Genomic DNA, 20,623 nt, shown 5'->3' with positions numbered 1-20,623 from the left:
ATTGTCCACTTTCTACTAATTACTTTTGTAATTGGATACAAGCTTTCCAAGCAATACCTAAAAGTAAATAAATTCAATAATCCTAATTTCACTTAAAAGTAAAAAAATCCCATGATCTTATTTTTAATCAAGTGTTCGAGAAACAATGGTCAGGATTGTTCAATTTTGGGCTATTAACTTAGTGGTGGTGGGCTGTACAATCTTGTCCCTTCATGAGCCCTCTCTTAAGGTCTACAAGATGTTTACATTAAATCTACTGCCTTCATCAGTTTGATCAGCTCATTTTACAACAATGACAAAAAGAAAGAAAAAAGAAAAAAGAAAAAAGAGAGAGAGGGAGTGATCCAACATGGAAGTGAGCCAAACCATTCCATGCCATGGAGACCTTTTCTGAGTATCGTAGCCAATTCAATCAAAAACGAATATCTTGCTCCCAGGAATCCTGGGCCCCAGTTGGGTTCTAATGGTGGGCGTTTAATCCCCACCGTGTCTTGGTGTCGCCCATTTGAGTATTGGATCAATCTCATTGCTGGGCTCGCATGCTAAAATGATCTGGATGAACTTATAGACGTACATCTCGGTGGGCCCCACACTCGGTTACATGAGAGCGGATTGGCTAGTGACCCTGCCACTAGCCAATGGCTAGTGGTCGGTGCTTTGTGAGCCCCACCATGATGTATGTGTTTTATCATGCTGTTTATCTATTTTTTTATATCATTTCATGGCTTGAGTCCGAAAATGAAGTATATCCCAGTATCAAGTAGAATACAATACATCACAGGAGTGTTGATTGAACGTCCATCATCAAAAACTTCATCTATTTCTCTAGATTATTTCATGGCATGAGTCAAAAAAATGAAGTATATCCCAGTATCAAGTGGAATACAACACAGAAACAGTGTTGATTGAACGTCCATCATTAAAAACTTCTGGAGACCACAAAAGTTTGGGATCAAGTTGATATATGAATTTTCCCTTCATATAGTTATGCATGACCTAATCAATCTGATGTCAAATAAAAAGGACAGTGGGCCTTAGGAGGATTTTAATGGTGGGTATTCAATCACTACTGTTTTCCTGTAGTGTGGTCCACCTGAGATTTATATACTCCTAATTTTTGGTATAAAGCCCTAAAATGATATTTTAAAATGGATGGACGGCATGGATAAAAGACATAATTTATACTGGGGCCAACAGAGAATCGACCACCAGCCACCGGGCTACTGGCAGCGACACTAGCCAAACCGCGTCCGGGTTACACGGGCTCGGTGCATCAGGGGTTACACGCAACTCGTGCTGTCTGTTTGAAAGTCTCTTCCTAGAACAAGAAAGCTCAGGCATCTCGGTTGCTATCTCGCAGAAGCTGAAACACCTCTCGCTCTCTCTGCCTCTCTCTCGTTGGGGGTTTTCAGAAGAGGAGAAGATAGAGAAGAAAGATGGTGAAAGTTCGCATGAACACGGCCGACGTGGCCGCTGAGGTGAAGTGCCTGCGGAGTCTGATCGGAATGCGATGTGCCAACGTCTACGATCTCTCCCCCAAGGTGGGTCCCACATCGATTCTTCAGTTCAATTCCAATAACTAAAACCCTAGATCCAACGAGCTCAAATACGCCCACTTCTTTGTTCGATCAGGAATTCGTTTCTGCTTTTTTTTCTTTATTCAATTGACTGTTTGATGCTTCTGTTGGAATCCTTCAATTTGAGTATATACGATTTTTTTCCGAAGAATCAGAGCCACCCAGAAGGCGGGTCATGCCATAAAGATCACTAGACACAAAAATCAGGCTAGTACACTAGTCAGGCATGCCACACTGCCGGAAACTATGTAGGTTTTGAATACGCACGCAGCCTACCTGATGAATGGACCAACCTGATACTTGCACTGGGCAATTCGTTGTGTGGCCCACCCTTCATCTATTCAAGTTATTAGAGTTGATTTTCATTTCTGAGAAATTCTTGTAATAGAGAAACTTATCCAATATAATATCCCCTTATTTGAGAAAACCGAATTATGTAGTTTTTCAGCGCAAACAATGTATGGTCCATTTGGGTGTACCCCAATTTGCAAGTGCGATGAATATTTTAGTGTAGCAGATGGTTATCAATTCTGTCATGCGGCTGTGGCAGCTTATGAAATGGGTCATTGTTGTGTGGACTACCACTTTTCCACCTTATCTGCCTCAAATGAATAACTGGAACATTTCAGGTTAGATTAATTCAGGTGGAAAAGCAATCCCTTTCGCTGATTTATCCGGGACACATCCAAATTGTAGTATCATGTCACTATCCATGTATGGCTGTAACTAATTTTATTTATTTATTTGTTTCTTGATATGCCAATTGCTCAAAGCCCATGTAGTGCATTCCCGAGCTGTTCTTCTTGCCTCAAAGGGCATGCTTGAGATTTCATTGTTGGGAAAAAGGAACTGTATGGGAGACGTTGATTCTGTGGACCACCTGTTTATTCTTTGCTCATTCATGCACACCGTGCGGTCTAGCCTTTTCAGCTCACTATGTGTGTCTTGGGCGACGTTGGACACAACGGCGAGTCTGCTTAGGGACTGGCACGGAGTGAACCTCAGGAAGGAGGGGGCTGAGTGGAGACTGGCGATGTTGGCCATAATTTGGACAATATGGGGGGAGAGAAGTGGAAGATGTTTTAATAATATCAGCAACTTTGCACCTCAAGTTATTTGTAGGGCTAAGTTTTGTTTGGTAGAGTGGGCTTCTTGTAGGAATATAAGGATCGTAATCTTCTGTTTGCTTGAGTGGGTTGTTTTGGTGCACCATCTCGGTGCTCTTTTAATAAAACTTGCATTGCTTTCCAAAAATAATAAAAAAATAAAAAAATAATAAAATAAAAATAGTAGGAACTGGTAGTTTGTTTGGTTCTCTGTTCCTTTGCAAGTTCTGCTCTCATAATGGATACCTTCCTCTTTCTTCATGGTGCATTTGGACGTATACCTCATCCAAATTCTGGTGGAATGGATGGTTCTCTATTCATCTATGTAGTTGGGTGGCAGGGATTTTGGGAACCAGACAGTATGCAGGATCTCATTTTTCCACCACAAATCAATGTCCCAGACATTTCACATTAGACCTGAAATGCTTTGGATATTAATTTCGGCGAGGAGGCACCCCACCCGTCCAACCTTTTTGGGGACATCCAAATGCAGCAGCCTTGGAAGAAAAGAGCTATAAATCTTTAAATTGGCCTACATCAATGTTGACTGGACTGGTATTGGGCTTTTGGATGTAACATGTTCCGTCTCTTATCTATGAATGCTACATCTGATATTTTCTTTAAAAATATTTTTTCAAAATTTCCGCATTTTCTTCTCAAAGTTGATGCTGTTGAGCGATGGGGTACTGAAATTTTGGTTTTACCACATTCCAACTACTGTTTGTGAACCTGAATTCCATCTGATTAATTTGAAAGTCTTGTGGACTACATTAACATTGTCTACTTTCCTGTTGGCATTTCTTTATCTACAGACCTACCTATTCAAGCTCATGAACAGCAGCGGAGTTACTGAATCTGGAGAGAGCGAAAAGGTTTTGTTGTTGATGGAAAGTGGTGTAAGATTGCACACGACTGCATATGCTCGGTGGGGCTCAGATATATCTTTGGCATATAGTTTTTCTTCATGGAAGTGCCTATTTCTGACTATGAGGCTCCTTCTACTGTGCTATATTTGTTTTGACTTCAAGAAATTTATAATTTTGCTATTTTTAGGGACAAGAGCACAACTCCTTCTGGATTTACTCTTAAACTAAGGAAGCACATACGCACAAGAAGGCTCGAAGACGTGCGGCAACTCGGATATGATCGTGTACAGCCCGTGGAATTTCTTTTGTTCTTCCTAGATGTTTGCGGTGTTGAAATAACTGATTGTGGCTACAAAATCATTAAAAAAACTTGCTATGCTGGATGCTCCGTTGAATTGAATTGCAATTACTTGCCCAATAAAGTTGACATGCCGACCCCAATTAATTGGGATAAGACTTATATGATGATGATGATGAGCCCAATAAAGTTGACATAACTGAACTTTGAATTCCTTTCTTCACATTCATATCATGGGTTTTTGCTTCAATTGCAATTATGTTACTTTTAAGTTGGAATAGAAAGGAATATAACTCCAATTTGATAGGTAGAAACATCATTAATTTTTGTCATTTCCTATTGACTAAGCTGAATGTTTGCAATTCAATTCACTTGCGCATCCAAAAGTAGCCTAAGTGTATTTTCTCTGTGGGAAGAAATTAATTGCTTTTGTCCAATTCTTCGGCTTACTGCTGACTTCTTTTACCTTGTCTCATTGTGATTAAACTTTTGACTCATTTGCTTTTTAAATTCTTTCCAGATTATTCTTTTTCAGTTTGGACTGGGTGATAATGCTCATTATATTATCCTGGAGTTGTATGCCCAAGGAAACATACTTCTCACAGATTCTGAATTTGTTGTCATGACACTTCTCCGATCACACAGGTTTGTGATTCACATCGTGCTTGATATTCATGTCTGATTGTAAAGTTGTAAAGTACATACTCTAGTTGCACTAATATCTGGAAATAGTAATGAAATCTCTTTACATGATGGTAGTGACAAAAAAAATGAGAACTTCTACATGATGGTTGAAACCATTTTCATTAGCTGCTTGAATCCCATTTAAACAACTGTGCTGTAGCAGGTTTTTTTTTTTTCCTTATAAAATGCATGTATAATTTTTAAAGCAGACCAAACCTGTATGGACCATCTATTAACCCTTGTAGCAATGTTTTGGGTCAACCTCAAACATAATACCTGCCCCTATTCCGATACCCTTCGTTTCTTATCATGCTTCTTTTATATACATGTTTCCCATATCATACCTACGCTACTTGCAATGTTTCCCTGAAGCCTGAACAACCCTCACATGCCTTTGCTTATATAATATCATTCTTGGAAGCACAAGAGAGCTCAGGTCTCAAGCTTTGATGTTTATTCCTTCATGTCATTCTTGTTGTAAAAGCTAGTAAGATATTTTGTTTATTTGTGCTTGACTTCTGTGATATCATTGTTACATGGGTACAATGGTGTCTTTGAAGATTGGGCTATTATGTTCTTTACTGAGTTTGACGTAGATGATATAATTTCACTCTAGCTTATCACCACTAAGTTATCGTTCTCTAATGTGAACTTGTTAACCATAGGGATGACGATAAAGGGTTGGCAATTATGTCACGCCATCGGTATCCAGTTGAAGCTTGTCGTGTTTTTGAGAGGACTAGCATTACTAAGTTACAAACAGCGCTTACTTGTTCTAACGCATCTGATAGGAAAGACGTATTAGATGCTGAAGAAGGCAGGGGAAAAGTTTTTGATGCATCTCAAGAGCAAGGTGGCAGCAAAAAGGGCAAGTTGTCCAATTCAAATAAAAAAACTAATGATGGCGAGCAGACAAAGAAATCCACATTAAAAGTCATTCTAGGGGAAGCATTGGGTTATGGACCGGCACTTTCTGAGCATATTATATTGGACGTTGGGCTGATACCAACCATGAAAGTTGGAGGTGATACAAAAATCGATGATGCAGCAATACAGCTTTTGGCACAAGCTGTTGCCAAGTTTGAGGACTGGCTTGCAGATATCATATCGGGTGACAAAGTTCCTGAAGGATACATTCTAATGCAGAACGGAGCTGCTGGGAAGAAGGGAATGGTACCATGTCAAGAAGGAAATTCAGATAAGGTTACTCAATAGTTTTTGTATTGTACCCGTAGTTACTTAAGTGATACTCATCTGGCATGAAATGTTGAGATAGCTTTTCCATCAAACCTTATTTTCCGCTTGTATATATTTGTTGGCTTCTCAACTAATGTAATAGTAGGAAACGATGTTTTGTAACTCATTAACTATTTTCCACCTGGCCTTGCTTTGTTTCTGTTCATTGACATCAATCCTGTTACTTTCTCAGGTTTGGCTACCTTGCTGAACTTATGAAATCCATTCTTTCTGCATACACCTTGTGTTCTTGCATCACTAGCCACTGTTTAGTTCTTGCATCGCTAGCCACTGTTTTGCATCTGTAGAATTCCTGTACCAGGTTCAGGCCAATACTTGCAATAGTGGTGCAAAGGGTTTTGCATAGCTTAGCTCTTTCAAAACAATTCTGATCTACTGTTTGGGTATCATGTTGTCATCTACTATTCATCTCCGGAGTCAACAAAAAGTTGTAATAGACGGGTCCATTATGTACTTAAGAGATACTGATTAGGTGAATCACCTCTTCATGCATTGTCCTTTCCGGACGAGGTTTGGATGTGATTCTTAAATCTGTTTGGAGTGCGTGGAGTATGACTATATTGGTTGATGGCCTTATGGGAGCATGGAAGGTTGGGGGTTTTTTTTTTTTTTGGGGGGGGGGGGAGGTGGTGTTGGCGGCAGCTTGTTGAGTCCCCATTTCTTGGTAGTGGTGTGGTCAATAATAGAATGTTCCATGATAAATCTGAGTGTGTGAGAGTGATGGAAAAAGCTGAAGGGAGAGCTCTTTCATGGGCTTCAGCGCGCAAAGAGTTTGCAGGATTTAATTGGGAGGATCTTTGTAGAGATTGGCTTTGGAAGTTCTGCTACAAGGAGTGCTATGTATCACTACATGTCTGCATTGTTCTTTGATTCTCTCTCTTTCCGTTACTAATAATCAATAAGCATTTCAAAAAAGGAAATGCTATCCAATTGATCCACTGTCTGCTGACAACCACCTGCCATTTTGTTTTTGCCACTGGGATTCTATCAGACTGTTGCAAAGAATGTTAGTGGACATAATGTGTTGAGTCTCCTTGCTGCAGCCTTATAAAAATCCAACAATGGCATTTTTTTTCCCTTCTGCGTGTCCATCAGGTCCCCATTATTTTGAATGCAACACAAAATGCTATCTTGACTTGGTTTATGTTTTCTCATTCCATATCTTGGTTTGCATGTGCAGATCTACGATGAATTCTGTCCCCTTTTATTGAATCAGTTCAAGTCAAGGGAGTTTATGAAACTGGAGACATTTGATGCAGCGTTAGATGAGTTTTACAGTAAAATTGAGAGCCAAAGGGCAGAACAGCAGCAGAAAGCAAAAGAAGGATCTGCTATGCAGAAACTTAGCAAAATCCGCTTGGATCAGGTTCAGATTCCATCATTGTATTGTATTGTGAAACATGCATGTCCCTGCCCATTTTCAAGCAGATTGGGATGATCCATGCTTTTAAATATGACTCTCTCTCTCTCCCTCCCTCCCTCCCTCTCTGAAATTTGCCATTGCCATTTTAATCTTTTATGGTTGTTACGTCATGTAATCTCTGTAAAAATAATTCTGTTATAACTTTGTGCTAAATTCATTCCTAACAGTGTCTTATGTTCTATGTGGATGCTTGCAATTTGGTTTTGGTACGAGTTTGGCATTTAGATTCCCACTCTTTGGTTGGGAAGCTTAGCTTTCTTCATGATGGTAGTGCAACTGATTCATTCCAAGTCAAGTAAGAATTCCCTGTGAGCATACAGTAATATGTCATTGCTTGGATAGGACTTGATAAATTCCAATTATATCCCTTGATTTAGTTGAAGCCCTGAGATCGACTGAGTGCTCGTTGCCCCATGGTTGGTGTCAATTTACATAGGTCTGATATTATAAGTTTGCGAGGGATACTCATTCATGATTGCTGCTCTAATTTTTTTCCGACTGCTCAGCTGATGTTGGCATTGCTTTCAATCTCAAGTTTCATGTTTCTCTTTTTGGAATTTATTTGAAACATCTTCCAAAGGGTATCATTTCTCCTGTTAATTAGTGCTCCAAAAATTTGCCACTTTTCTTGCCTTTAAAAAAAGTGCTTTCTATTCTGCGTTTAGCTTTGATACATTTTAAAAGGGCACATGGTACTATGATCCAGGAAAATCGTGTACAATCACTGATGAAGGAAGTTGACCGTTGCACGAAAATGGCAGAACTGATTGAATATAATTTGGAAGATGTTGACGCTGCTATTTTAGCTGTTCGAGTAGCACTTGCAAACGGTATGGATTGGGAAGATCTCGCTCGAATGGTGAAGGAGGAGAAGAAAGCTGGAAATCCTGTAGCTGGGCTTATTGATAAGCTTCATCTTGAAAGAAACTGCATCATGCTACTATTGAGCAACAATCTGGATGAAATGGATGAGGATGAAAAAACAAGCCCTGTTGATAAGGTATTACCTTAAGATGCAATTTTGGATGCACATTATTTTACCATCAGTTAGATTATTACTTATTAGAGCTGTTGTGCTATTATGATTGCTTTGCATCTGCATGCATATGTACACTAACCTACATACATCTGTGCATATGCATAATATATATGTATGTATGTATGTATGTATATATACATACGTATGTACGTACGTACATATATTCATGTACACACACATGCATCTGCATTGCATGCATGCATATAAACATACAGTAATAGACATGTACACATGAATTGCTACAACAAAAATCTTCAAAAATAAAAATAAATTTACAACACAAACATGCACTTGCACATATTCAAGTGCACATACATGTGCAAGTGATGTAGGATGATGGAAACTATCCTAGGATGCAAGATGAGAGATCAATTACACATTAATTTCAGCAATTAACATGTAAAATCAAGCATATCCACATAATAGATTCGGAAATTCAGATTTATAACACGAATATCCTTGGTTATCACATACGCGGTGCGCGAAAATATAAAATAATTCAAGAGTGGCTCACTTGGAAGTTGGGACTTCCAATCTAGCGTGGGTAGCACAACAACTATGTGGATAGACAAAGATGTAAGCAAAATTCTGGTTTGGGGAAAGTTTCATAAAAAATTCAAATTTTCATTAGGGTTTTATATTCATAAACGGAGATTTAAGAATGGGAATTTTAGGGATTCAAAGGATCTAGGGATTAGGGAGTTTTGAAGGAAAATCAAATGAGGAAAAACCCCAAACGGGGGCTTACATGTGACTGCCTGTACGAACATACGTGTGTGCGTGCGGGTCCATATGTGTTTAGGTAAAGGAGAAGAAAGATGGGGGATTGAGTGGGGTTTTAATGGGTTTAGAAGGTTGTAATGGAAGGGGAAAGAAGAAGACGAGAAGAACAATTCCTTTTGAAGAAGAGAAAGAGGAAGGATGTACCTTGGGGAATTCACCACCAAACAAGCTTCTATCTTTCCACAATTCAATTGGAAGGGAGGGTTTTTCACAAACCCTAAAACACAAGGAGGAAAATTCGTTCACGCAAGAGAGTTTCTCTCTTTTTTCTTTCTTCTCAATAACACAACTAGGGTTGGACGTCCACTCCCTTGTGTTTTTGTAATTAAAAATTCATAATAATTACAACTATGTCACTTAAGTGAAATGGCCCATCATCCAAAATAAGAAGACTAAAACATTTATTATCAATTTCAACCATAAAATAAATTCTAAAAATAATAAAAAACATAAAGGAAGCAAGATCATAGTCCAAGGGGTTTAGATCTAGAAGATCTGGCACCCCGCTGGCCTAATCGATAAGATCCAACGGTCGGATTGACACGAAATAAAAAATCTTATTACTAAAATGGTCTCCAAAGTAGCTCACATGTATCGTCCTAAAGTGGTGTCTTTTTGATGCACGTCCAATGCATGTTGGGTTCTTCAAAATGGTCCGGCGAGCCCCATCTGGAACTCGTTTCCTATCCACAAAGAAAGTTGCGCTGATGTGGTGGTCGCCTCCGTCTCTGACATACCCGAGTAGGTCCTCTGATGTTCTCATTAGTAGGGCAACTTCATTTTGATACACAATGTAACTCCTTATTAGTTTTCAAGAATATAAGAATTTAAGTAGACTTAATTGTGTTGGGATTCACATAATTTATGATAACCAAGAAATAACCAAGGGAGGGAGGGAGGGTTTGGGGGTTTGTGGTTTGGGTTTTGAGGGTTTAGGGGTTTGGGGGTTTTGGGTTTTAGGGTTTCAGGGTCTGGGGTTTCGCGTTTCGTGTTTTGGGTTTTGGTGTTTGGGGGTTGGGGGTTTAGGCAGATATCGTGGACATTTATTCTTGTTGGAGTTTATATTTTGTGAACAGTTATTCTTATGGAGATTGTATCCTTATATTCCATATTTCAAAGCACATTTTTATGTTTCCTTTCAGGTAGAAGTTGATTTGGCACTTTCTGCACATGCAAATGCTCGCCGCTGGTATGAACTAAAGAAACGACAGGGGAATAAACAGGAAAAGACTGTTACAGCACATGAAAAGGCTTTTAAAGCGGCTGAGAGGAAGACTCGTCTCCAACTTTCACAGGTGTTGTGACAGATTCCGTTAAATGTTCTTCTTTATTTTAACTTAGGCTATACGTGTATAATATTCCTGCTAATACAGTTACAAGATTAGTTTATCAAGCTACAGCTCTGTCCTTCCCTGTTTGTTCTGATTTTAAGATTCAAACAGTGAAGTAAACATTCTGACATTCTGCACATGATAATAGTCTTTATTTTCTGGTAATGGTCCATGTCCATGAACCTGCCTGTTCTGATGGATCCACCGCTATGTCTTCTTGTGTAAGACCTTGTACCTTCTTGATAATTAAATTGTAGCAGCTGTATACATGTCCTGTTTCCTTGCAGTAGATATCATGGTCGCACCCTGTAGTTTTTCCGCAGTGAAGCTGTCGATATCCCACTATTTTGCATCTTTTGGTGACAGTGGTGCACAATGGTCCTGTGAAACTCTTGGGTGGTTTATGTCACTATATGATGTGGGTTTGGCAACTTAAAAAACTCAGCTGGAGTCAGTTATTGCTGACATCTAAGCTGTATACCAGGTAGGATCGTCTGAGTTATGTGCATAAAAGATAATCCCAATTGTGAAAACAACTGAACATATTAAAGCTCACTGCTAATCCCAATTGTGAAGTGGATTGAACATATTAACACTAATAAGAGGTAGTCCTTACTCCTAATTGAAGAATTGCTTAAATATATTGCATGCGAAAGCGTATGATGCTTGAGTTTTGTTTATACAGTTTGGATTCCTTAATTATAGCATCCAATTAAATTGTCAATGTTTAGTTGAGAAAGAATTTGTTTGGGACTTCGGGAAGTGCTGTTTTACTTAAATTGTGGACACCAATTTGTACGGTACCACCCATTTGGTAACCAACACTTTTTCATATCTGCTGTAATTTGCAGGAGAAAACAGTAGCTGCAATCTCACATATTCGCAAAGTTCACTGGTTTGAAAAATTCAATTGGTTTATCAGCAGTGAAAATTATTTGGTAATCAGTGGCCGCGATGCTCAACAAAATGAGATGATAGTCAAGAGATATATGTCTAAAGGAGACCTGTGAGTGCATATCTTATTCTTTCCTTTTGTTTCTGCTTTCTTTGTTTCCATGGGTCACAGTATCTGTTCAAGATCTGTGTTGGAAAATTTGGTGAGTGTGGTTAAAAATCACTGTGAAGTTTGGAAATGTGGTATGGTAACTGAAAGATATCTTGATGGAAATTGTGACCCCAAAAATTTCCAGCATCAGATCAATCAGCATAAGTTATGCATAGCAGTTTTATGTTATTTATTAGTTGATTGTCTCAGGTGACCTGTAGCTCGCAGATACTGTATCTAGGTATATTTTACAGATGTTAGCCGCTCTCTGTTACACTTTTGTTCTTTTTTAAGGGTAAAGATATTTTTATTACACTTGTGTTCTGTCTCTAACAACAGATTATTCCACAGCAAATTACTGCTTCTAGTTGGGAACTCAGCCTAACTCTGTACTGATCTGGTAACTACTGCAAGTTCAACATCATCATCATCATCAGCTATCCCAACTAATTAGGGTTGGGTGCATGAATCATTTTCAGCCTGTCCACTCTATCAAGGACCATATCTTCAATTAAATCATAGGTCATCTCCTCTCTTCTTACTACCTCCACCCGCATCCTTTTGGGCCTTCTCCTTCCCTTTCCTTTCTTGGTTTCCCCTGTGTTTTTGTTTTGACTGTTGCCTAATAAATTTCATCTTTCAAAAAAAAAAAAAAAAACACCTCCTCACGCCTGACAGATACATCTACTTTCCCTCTTCTTATTACCTATTGAGGCTACTCCTTAGTTAACCTTAATGTGTTCATTTCAAGTTCCTTCCTCATCTTGCTGCTCATCCGTCTCAGCAGCCTCATTTCTGCAAGACATTCTATCGATGTGCTGTTCCTTCCCTGCCCATTTGGGGAAAATTAAGGCAGTTGCCTCCTGAAATCAAGTTTCACTGATGTCCTTTTGCTTGAGAGTCATTACTAACCTTGAATTGTCTTTTTGTCTTCTTCACACAGTGGAACTCTTTACTTCTGGTAGTTATAACTTATAAGAACTGCTTCAGGAATTGTTAAGCTTCTTTTGTGTTAGAAATTGATAAATTATGACAGCTATTTGATGCTATATTCTTTTACCCTGTTCATCATCATCATCATCAACGGCTATAGAACCGAGGACATTTTTGTTGGTCATTGTGGTGTTTTAGCACCCTAGATGTGTGTTTGAATTGGTGTGTTCCTTATCATCTCAACAAATCAGGTGAGTTCTGTTTATCAAATATCAATAACCTTTTGGTTTGTGACCAGGTCGATAATAGGAACTATTTGTCATTTAATGCACCAGTAACTGCTCAATAAGGGTTATTTAGTACATGCTTCCCACTCTTACTTAGCCTACACACCTCTAACCAGTGTTTGAAGTATCGTTATCTCTACAAGTTTCACTGGTCGGGGGATACGGAAACAATTTCGATATTGTCGATAATTATCGCCGATAATTAGAAATGCGGGAAAATATTGGGGAAACATGGGGAAAGCAATGGAAAGTTTTAGTGAAACTTCAGGAGATGCTAATATACACATATTTGCATATTTAGGAATTAAAAAAATTGCAAAAAGAATGCATACATGATAAGTTTCCATTTAATGGGGCTTTAAAAGCATGTGTTGTTGTAAGAAATCGGTCCAACCATCCTATCCATCTCATCTATCGATCCATCCATCCATCCAAACATCCATTGATATTTCAGAATATTGACAACATGATATTTCGCCGAGAAATTGTCGACAACTGGAAAGGAAACGAAAGACTGTGGTCTCGATATTGCCCATGTTGCGATAACTATAATATTGCAATGTTATCAATATTATTATTGACAATATAACCACTGCATACAACCATGTGCCCATTAAAAAAATTTGAAATGGAAAATTTTAATAAATAGATTTTCGGAAATATTGATACATTGGCTATATTATCAAAATATCGTCGATACACTAGGCAATACAAGTGACACTTGGAATTTACACAGTCGAAAATATTGGCAATACATTGGCGATACTTAGCGATACATCGCTGATACCTTGAATTTCTGATACTACCAGTGTTATTGGTATCGCTACTAGTGTTATTGAACAATGCCTCTAACCACCAACTAATTCATTCATGTATAAGACGTATCTTATTTGGGGAGCTTGACAATCAGTCGTATGGCATTTTGCTCATAATAAAGAGATTAGAAAATTTTTAAAAAAAAATCACATGGCATCCCATGCCTTCATAAAGAAGATATTGCATTACTGCCTCCAAGAGAAGTCTCTTTAAATAGCAGGACTAAGAAAACACTATTATATACCACTACTTGATGGTATGGTTTGAGCATCTTGAACTACATATGTATCTGGTACTATTAATAGAGTGAAGTAGCTTAGTTGCCTAAACAAGTCATATGATGAGCCAGTATGGGAATTTAGTTTGAAATTATGAAAAACAATAAGTCTCAAGTAAAGCCAGGAAATTATCTAATACATGTTACTTACATTGATTGAACCCACTATGTATGCGTGCTATATTTCATGGTGGAGGCTATTGAATTTGAAGAAAAATGAACAGACATGACATGGATGTCCTACGTTGTTGTCATCTTCATCATCATTATCTAATGTTTCTCCCAACTAAATGGGTTTGGCTACATATATAAGTATATTATTTATTGGTCATTTTATCTATTTACTTAGTTAGGCAGAATCCAGGGGCTCTTTGACTTGAGATTTTTGCTGGCATGCTTATATTGTATGGAAATTTATGCTTTAGTTCATCTTGATTTAGACCGATCTAAAGGATTTCGAGTTTGAAACAGGTATGTCCATGCGGACCTACATGGAGCTTCTAGTACCGTGGTCAAGAATCACAGGCCGGATAACCCCGTACCTCCTCTTACTTTAAACCAAGCAGGATGCTTCACTGTAAGTCGTTCAGCTACATTCATAAAGTCTACATTTGTATTCATATTTATGGTTTACCACATCTTTACCAGAATATGAAGTGATTTACTAATTTCTTTCACCCTATAGGTGTGCTACAGCCAAGCATGGGACTCAAAGATTGTTACAAGCGCTTGGTGGGTGTATCCTCATCAAGTCAGTAAAACAGCTCCCACAGGAGAATATCTTACTGCAGGCAGTTTCATGATCCGTGGGAAAAAGAACTTCCTTCCTCCACACCCTCTTGTTATGGGATTTGGTATTCTATTTCGCTTGGACGAGAGCTCCTTGGGATCTCACTTAAATGAAAGGAGGGTGAGAGGTGAGGAGGAAGGGCCCCATGATATGGGAGACAGTGTATCTGTTAATGAAGAAGCTAACTCTGAGTCAGATGAGGAAGTAATCGATAAAACAGTAGATGAAGTCGAAGAACCGAGTCACATCTTGGATATGACAACAGATCGTTCTGAACTGAAACCAGATGACGCATCTGTATCTGGTTTATCTAACAGTGGGTTACTTTGTAAAGCTGTTGAAGCTAGAGAAGATAGTGGTGGAGACAAAACCAGACCAAGTGACATTGATAATGGAAAGTCCTCTGACATGGCTGAAGAAAATGGATCCTCTGTCTCATCAGAACTTGAGGTTCTCATGGACAGGGCCCTTGGGCTCGGGTCTGTTAAAGTGTCAGGGAAAAGTTATGGGCTTGATGCTCCTCAAGCTACTTCAGTGGAGGACCATGAGCATGAAGAAAATAAATCTGTAGTAAGAGAAAAGCCTTATGTATCAAAGGCAGAGAGACGAAAACTCAAGAAAGGTCAGAAAAGTAGCAGTGATGCAGCTGATGTGCAAGAAAAAGAAGAAGGCAATGACAGTAATCACTCAGGTACTCAGCAAGATGAAAGTGTTGGGAACTCAAGGCCAGCAGGTGGAAAGATCACACGCGGACAAAAGAGCAAACTTAAGAAGATTAAGGAAAAATATGCAGATCAAGATGATGAAGAAAGGAAGATTCGTATGGCTTTACTGGCAGTGAGTAACATACCTTTACAATGTATAGAACTTTGATTGATTAACATATGAAGATCCATCTACAGCTTATACTGCTTGATACTGATTGCATTTAAAAATTTTCAGTCTTCTGGGAAAGCACTAAAAAATGAAAAAGAGTCGCAAGAAAGTAACGCAGCTGCTAGTAAACAGAACAGACCGGTCACTGGTAATTTACTCAACTTCTATCTAAGTCAGAATAAGAACATTGCCACAATCATTATGGATGTTTTTTTTTTTGGGTACCTTATAAGTAAATATAGTGTAGCATCTTCTTGAGATCCCATTACTATACGTACAGTAATTTTTATATAATTCGGCTTTCTAAAATCCTTCTTAGGTGTATCATAGGTATAAAAGACATTTGTTAGAACATGCTGACCTTAAGAGATGGTTTACGAGTCCATTGAATTCAATTATCATTGCTTTTATGTCTAAACTGCCACATCTTGTTTTAGAGCACTGATTACATACATGCAATAGTAGCACAACTTGTGTTACCGTACCATCTTTCCCTGCCAACATGCTGCTTGTTGCAGGACATTAGGACATTAGCACCATGAAAACAGTATGGCCCACCATGAAGATTACTCTTCTAAAAATTCTGGATGATCAGGTCATTATGCGTGCTACACCTGCACGTTAAGTCAGACCGTCAGTTGTCCATTGATTCTAATGGTGTGGTCCACCTGATGAGTGGAACAGCCAGGTGATCTTCATGGTGAGGCCAACCATTTTCAAGGTACTGATGCCTACACAAGTGGCATGTTGGCAGAAAGATGGTATGGTACCACCAGTCGTGGTACCTTGCCTCTAAGCAATCGGTTATTTGGACAAAAGTCACTAGACATTTCTATGGCTTTTTCATTATTAATTATATGATGGTTTGGAATCGTAATGATCATCGTATATCAACTAAAACACATCACTCTTTCACATTTTTCTTCTTTTCTTGTATAACATTTATGGGGAGGTATTTGATATTCTGGCTGTGTATGGAGCTTGATACGCAGGCACGTAGATGGTACATGTGACATATACAAACTCAAATTAAACCAACTAAATTGTGGAACTCATTGTTGTTAAGTGACAGTCTGAAAATTAGATTGGTCAAACAACCCCAACCTCTGATTCGTGGACACTTGTTCTTTGAATCAAGATCATTGGATATTTGTCATTTTTAACCGTCTAACAAATGTTCAGCAATCTAATAGTTAGATAACCATGTAAGAGTAAGATATTGTTCATTATACATCCATACTGGTGCCCATAATTTGGATGGTTTATTTTTAAATACTTAAATGCCACGTATGCAATTTCTTAGTAATTCCGAACTTCCTGCATTTCATCCATCACTGCCAGAGTATCAAAGTATTTCTCTAAATTTATTTTGCTACAAATTATTACTTGGAAATCATATTTGAGCTATCTACATGTATTTTCCAGAGTTGAGAGACCAGGTTGATTCCTCAAAAATATGCTATAAATGTAAGAAGGCTGGCCACCTTTCTCGGGATTGCCCAGAACATCTAGATGGAGCTGATCACAGTAAGGTGGCTGCAAACAAGCAAGTAAATGGGAATGCTCCTGAAGGTCTTCGAGATGCAGATTTGGATAAAACCACTGGCGATGAGGATAGAATGACTTTTGAGGAGGAAGATATTCATGAGATAGGCGAAGAAGAGAAGGAAAAGTTAAATGATGTAGATTATTTGACTGGGAATCCGCTGCCAAATGACATTCTACTGTACGCTGTGCCTGTCTGTGGTCCCTATAGTGCACTCCAGACATACAAATACCGGGTGAAGATTACTCCAGGCACTGTTAAAAGAGGAAAAGGTATGCTCTGTGCCCATTTTCATGGATATTACTTACTGGCGACACTGAATAAGAGCAGATCTATAGTCTCTCATTTCAATATTTTTCTTGACACATTCAAACAAGGACATGATACATATTTGAAATTGCACGGAGCTGATGCGTTACTCTGTCCTTGTCTGCATGTTACACTCCTAGACATGGGTCAAATCAGAAAGAACTTTTTGTGCTTAGCTGTTGCCATCTTTAAGCTTCCAGATTTATTTATTTTTAAATTTTATGCATAATATAGTTGGTTGTGGGTTTACTTTTTATTTGTTGGATTTGTACATGTAAATAATTGCTATATGAACCCTCATAAATAACAATTGCTATATACTATTAAAGAGAAAGTCTAAGTCCAACTGGTTGGACCACCAGTTACAGTCCTCCCAGCGAATAACCTTCAACCTTTCATGCGTGTGCAACATCCAACCCGTCCAATAGGTTGGCCACATCATGAGGATCGCATTTTGCAAAAATCAGCCACATCCTCTCATTGAGCAGACAATGCTTGTATTTTTTATAGTTATCAATGGCTATATTTTTTTTCTATGGTGTGGCCTGCCCGATGAATGGAAGGGGCTGATTTTTTCACTAAGTGATGCACATGGTGGGCCACCTATTGGAATGGTTGGATGTGGCATGCACTTAATGGGTTCGAAGTTATTTGCATGGGAAACAATATCTTGCCATTGATAAATAGAAAAATACACACATTATTCACTCAATGAGTGGATGTGGCTGATTTTTGCACAAGGTGATCCTCATGATGGGGCCAACCTTTTGGACCAGTTGGATGTTGCATTCGTCATCCTCTGGGTGGACCATAACTTGCGGTTCAACAGGTTGGACCTGAGACCTTCTCTATAACATTTACTTATTTAATTGCATGGACATGTCCATGAATCTCATGTTTAAAAGCTACCATGACTCGCTCTATATATCCATCTCTGACACTGACAAATGCATCAGTGTCCAAGTTACATGGCTTGTCTTAATGCATCAGATTCCACGTATTTAAAGTTGCATGGTGAAAAGGCTGTATGTGTATTCATAGATATTGAAAAAAGAAGTTTGAAAACTCAGTTTCCTTTTTCCGATTTCATTATAATTGTGCAAACTTCCTGTTTACTCGCTCTGTCTATTCTCTTTGGTGCAGCTGCAAAAACTGCATTGAATTTGTTCAGTCACATGCCCGAGGCAACAAATAGGGAAAAGGAACTTATGAAAGCATGTACAGACCCAGAATTGGTCGCTGCGATTATCGGCAATGTGAGGATCACGGCGGCAGGCCTCACTCAACTGAAACAGAAACAGAAGAAAGGAAAGAAGACTAGCAAGCAAGAAAACTAGTATGGTACCGACGAGTTTGTTCCCAACCTTTTTGATCTTCCATCCTTACCCTAAATCTTACAGTTTTGGAATCTTCCATGATTTCCTTTGCAAAGGGTTGAAGGCTATGATCCACAAAAGAGAGACATTGCGTCCCCGTTTCAAGCTAGCAGAATCCTTCCTTATCAAATGTAAAATCTGTTCATTGCACATAAACTCCACACCTCTTGAGTTACTTTCTATCTATACTAATCACTGAATATGAGCCGTTAATTTTTTTTCCTGAATTGTTGATTGATGAAGGTGAAACTGTACATTGAGTGATGTCCATCACTTTCCGTACATCCACCGGAAGTGTGTTTTTTTTTATATGGGGGAATTGATGAAGCATTTAGGGCATTGTCTCCCTAAAACGTGGTATAAACCATTTGTGGTAGTACAGCAAAGGAAAGAATCTCAGCCACAGATGATCAAAGCCATTAAAATTCCAATCCCTTTTGTGGCTGCACATCAGCCATCACACTGCCAGTGTTTCAAACCTCTCATTGGTTTTACTATTTTCCTTTTGGAAAGAATGCATCCTTCTCAAATTGAAGTTGCCCTTTGCTCATAAAAAGGTACAACAGATTACAAGCACTAACCCAGCCGACCCCATCTGGATGGGCCACACTCCAAACAGTCACGTCCTTTTGAGTCATTGATTACAAATAAGAGCTTAAAAAGCCGGTGTGAGCCAAGGCTGGTGGTCCAAATTTGGGTAGTGAATGTCCATGGTCTTATTTATGCAATTTTTTGAGCTATGGTTGATTGGTGATGAAACAAATACCTGAGGGAGGTGAGTCATGATACTAACCGTCCATTAATCGGACCCACCCTTGTAGTAATAGTTGATCGATAAACTTTTTTATTTTCCTCGGAATGCAGTACCATTTCTAGATTATCTTCTAGGGCTCACTGATAGAGCACTGATTCAACATGCATGATTTATTCGATAGATGTGATTTCTCAGCCACTGTTATAGAACTGATTCAAGGGAGAAGGCCATCTGGTAAATGTGACAAAATGGGATTTGTCATCGTCCTTGGACCTATCACTGAACAGACCAGATCATGTTCATTTCTATGGTCCAGATGATGCACAGGCACAAGCTTGTCATCTTTTGTTTCTTGTAAGTGACAGAACAGGGTCACGTGCTTTGTAGGAACCGGAATATGGTAGGGCGTCTCTCCACAATGCATGGAGACGTCTGTAGTATTGATTGAGAACATACATACAGAAGACCCTATCATGGCTGGTCCATATTTCAGAAATCACACGTATCATGCAATCCTAGCAATCTAATCAGTTCCGTACATTGAATGAAACCATGTTTCCTATCATTGCTGTGAAGGGCACTGATTGGATGGCTCTGATAATCTATTTGGAATCATTTGCCACCTGCAGAAGGTAGGGATGAAAAGGGACCAGATTAGCCCATCTGATTTAAGGGTCTGGCCCAGTATGGATTTAGTTGGAGGTGTAATGGAGGCCCATGGGTCAGATATAGACCAGATTTGAAGCCCAATTGACAAAGAGGTCAGGTTCATGCCTATCTTTTGCAAAGTTTCCTTCAAGGCCCGACCCAAGCCCAGGAAAGCCAGTTGTGACTAACGTGACCGGGCACAGTTGGGCTGAATCAGGCCCGTTGCTAAAAGGTAAGAGGCCCAGACCTGTCCGGTTGCCATCCCAAATGGCACGGCCAGTAGGATGGATGGTTCCGATTGTCCCATCACCCTGCCACGTGTGCTGCATAGGAATGGCTTTACCGTATTCCTCTTCTTCCAGCTCTGCCTGCAACCTTCTTGCAGGGTCCTGCCGCATGTGTAGAGATTTTGGGACTCCATCCACGTGCGGCCCATGGTTCAGTGTCCCAAACCATTGGAGTGATAGGTCCCATTGGGGGTGAGAAATGCCCTGGAAATTTTCTATATTGGAAGACCCCAGCATTTTGATTGAATTGAAAAGATGGCAAAATATTGAAGGGGTAGGATCATCAAACCTGGCAGGCATCAAGGACATTTTCCA

The 20,623-nt window shown here is 39.1% G+C and overlaps 1 protein-coding gene across 1 annotated transcript; it reads left to right on the top strand.

The window, feature by feature from the left end:
- Positions 1 to 1,305: 1,305 nt before the first annotated feature.
- LOC131231908 (uncharacterized) lies at positions 1,306 to 18,839 on the top strand. The gene is made up of 14 exons (XM_058228271.1): positions 1,306 to 1,541; positions 3,496 to 3,608; positions 3,737 to 3,833; positions 4,368 to 4,492; positions 5,197 to 5,734; positions 6,969 to 7,154; positions 7,918 to 8,211; positions 10,176 to 10,328; positions 11,216 to 11,370; positions 14,194 to 14,299; positions 14,408 to 15,349; positions 15,455 to 15,536; positions 16,814 to 17,206; positions 18,387 to 18,839. Exons 1-14 carry the CDS (start codon positions 1,437 to 1,439, stop codon positions 18,578 to 18,580), a joined length of 3,483 nt encoding a protein of 1,160 aa, XP_058084254.1. The 5' UTR covers positions 1,306 to 1,436; the 3' UTR covers positions 18,581 to 18,839.
- The last annotated feature ends 1,784 nt before the right edge of the window (positions 18,840 to 20,623 follow it).

The sequence above is a fragment of the Magnolia sinica genome, chromosome 17, assembly GCF_029962835.1.
Source record: "Magnolia sinica isolate HGM2019 chromosome 17, MsV1, whole genome shotgun sequence".
Classification (NCBI taxonomy): domain Eukaryota; kingdom Viridiplantae; phylum Streptophyta; class Magnoliopsida; order Magnoliales; family Magnoliaceae; genus Magnolia; species Magnolia sinica.
The sequence above is the reverse complement of the archived record's forward strand: the minus strand, read 5'-3'. Positions and strand labels throughout refer to the sequence as shown.